This window comes from Ceratina calcarata, unplaced genomic scaffold (genome assembly GCF_001652005.2).
Source record: "Ceratina calcarata isolate Rehan_Ccalc_2016 unplaced genomic scaffold, ASM165200v1 scaffold2560, whole genome shotgun sequence".
In the NCBI taxonomy this organism is placed as follows: Eukaryota; Metazoa; Arthropoda; class Insecta; order Hymenoptera; family Apidae; genus Ceratina; species Ceratina calcarata.
Window position 1 is genome coordinate 1 of NW_017147679.1, and position 2,117 is coordinate 2,117.

The 2,117-nt window shown below is 36.8% G+C and overlaps 1 protein-coding gene across 1 annotated transcript in view; it reads right to left on the bottom strand.

Annotated features, from left to right (window-relative positions):
* Positions 1-165: 165 nt before the first annotated feature.
* The window catches only part of LOC113464114 (uncharacterized), a gene marked incomplete at its 5' end in the record, with an annotated part of 2,685 nt that continues 733 nt past the window's right edge, over positions 166-2,117 (bottom strand). Inside the window, 2 exons of the mRNA XM_026812110.1 lie at positions 166-973; positions 1,391-1,579. Coding sequence (XP_026667911.1) covers positions 939-973; positions 1,391-1,579 — 224 coding nt within the window. The remainder of the gene's footprint in view (positions 974-1,390; positions 1,580-2,117) is intronic.

Here is a 2,117-nt window from a genome sequence, read left to right on the forward strand (position 1 = left end):
CATTAATTAAGGTAACAGTTTTTTTTAATTCCAAGCTATAACCAGCATTATTAATTGAGATCATTATTATAAATAACTAAATACATGTCTTGATTTAGAAACTATACATGTATGAATATTTAGTCTTGTACGTATTGTATTGCTTTAAATATTGCTAAAAATTATTTTACGAAAACATGAATTGATGTAAATGTCAGGTTTCAAAAAATCTGAAAGGGAAATCAAAATAAAAGGTAAACCCATGCTCAGTGGAATTCAATACAGGAACAGAATTTAATAGAACGTAAAAGAAGTACAGGAATTTTTTAAAACCATTTCTTTTGCACTATTGATAACGTGTAGGGATTAAATAGTTCGTGGTACCCTTTTTACTTTTGACTGCACGTGTTTTGTTTTATGCATGCATTTCGTTCTATCGATTTGCCCGCTTGGTAAAAAGAAAGAATCGACTATCTCGCACGTACCGTACGAGCAATTTTTGTGTGCGAACTTTCATTGAGTTTAGCTCTGAGCCCCAGCTAAATTAATCCCGTGCTCAAATTAATTAGTCGCCGCTTTGATAAATTAGTGCCTGACATACTACTAAAACGGTGAACGCTGTTTCCGCATCGCATACACCCACGCTCTTCGAATTAAATTAATGCACACTTCACGAACTGCAAATACCGGGGGTAATACATCTATCGTATCCTTTCGGTTTTTTAAGTCCATCTCGGGACGTATCTTTCTAAATTCATTAAACGTAATTCAATCGGTTAAAGATCGACAACTTTAAGACACGATGCCATACTCTCTCGTATATTCAAATATTATTAGATGTATTTAATTATTATAAAAATATAACATTTTTCAACAAGTTTTGTAATTATGTGTATTATACAAGTCTTTTATATACTAAATTGTTATAATTTACTATAAATCATTATTCATCACTTTTCTCATCCATGATTTATGATAGTAACCAACAGACTGCCTGATGGTCCAGGAACAAACGCACACCAAGAGCAACAGGGCAAGCAATGACATGATAAAGACGAATTTAAATTCTTTGCATTTCGGATGTGCATTATGCAGTATTCATCCATAGTGAAACATTTCCATTTCCACTTCGAACATCCAAGATGTCTACCGACGATTGAACTGATGGTAAACTTCATTATGGATGATCCACGACTAGACTGTAGATTTTATAAAAACAATCAAAAGGATATATAAAAAATGCTTGCTTTTGAAAAATATTTAAAATAACTAAAAGACGACTTTAATTTAAATGATCTGAAAATCAATTTCAATTTTGTATAGAAATCCGCAGTCGTATCGTGGCACACATACAACGTGCAAAAGTCTAAATTAAGCTCAACCTTAAGGAGAACGAAATTGTTTGACTCACATGGGAAGCTGACTGGAGGATGAGACTGAGCGTTGTGCGCGTTGTGTGGATGTCTAGGGGTGGCGGCGCGTTGCCTACAGAAGCAGAGGGTCACCGTCGTGACCATTCCCGCGACGCAGAGGATCAGAAAAACTAGCGTGACCGCGAACCAGATCGTCTGCATGCCCAGGATAGTCGACGCCTCGGAATCTGTAACGAAAAAATTGTTTCCATTCCTATTGATTTCTTTCGTTCACGACGTCTTCCAAATATCTATATACGTGGTGTTTCATCGTTTCGTTCGATTGATATACAAGGAAACGATTCATAAACGGTGATTCTTTTGAGTGAATGTATTTCAAATGACAAGTGACGCGATTGCTGTCGATGGAAGTATTTGCATCGAGCTCTGCTTTGCCCTTTTATTTAGAGGCGCCAGGTAGCGGTTCATCCTGCCTGGCAAGTGCCAGGTCAACCAAGACCGGAGGAGAATTAATTCCCCCGAGCGTTGCTTTCCACGAACACGGGAACGAATACAAAAACCGTTCTGCGACGATGAGACGCGCACGCAGTTTCGTTGAATTGAGAGATCGATAGCGAACCGCGTTTATCCTTTTATCGTTAGAGATTGACACGTTGTTGTATCTACCTTAGAGACGATCAAAGAAATTTCACTTGGAAGCGTTTGTGGCTTGTTATTAAATTATTTTCATTATTAGTTTATTATTCAATTTTCATTCATAAAGGC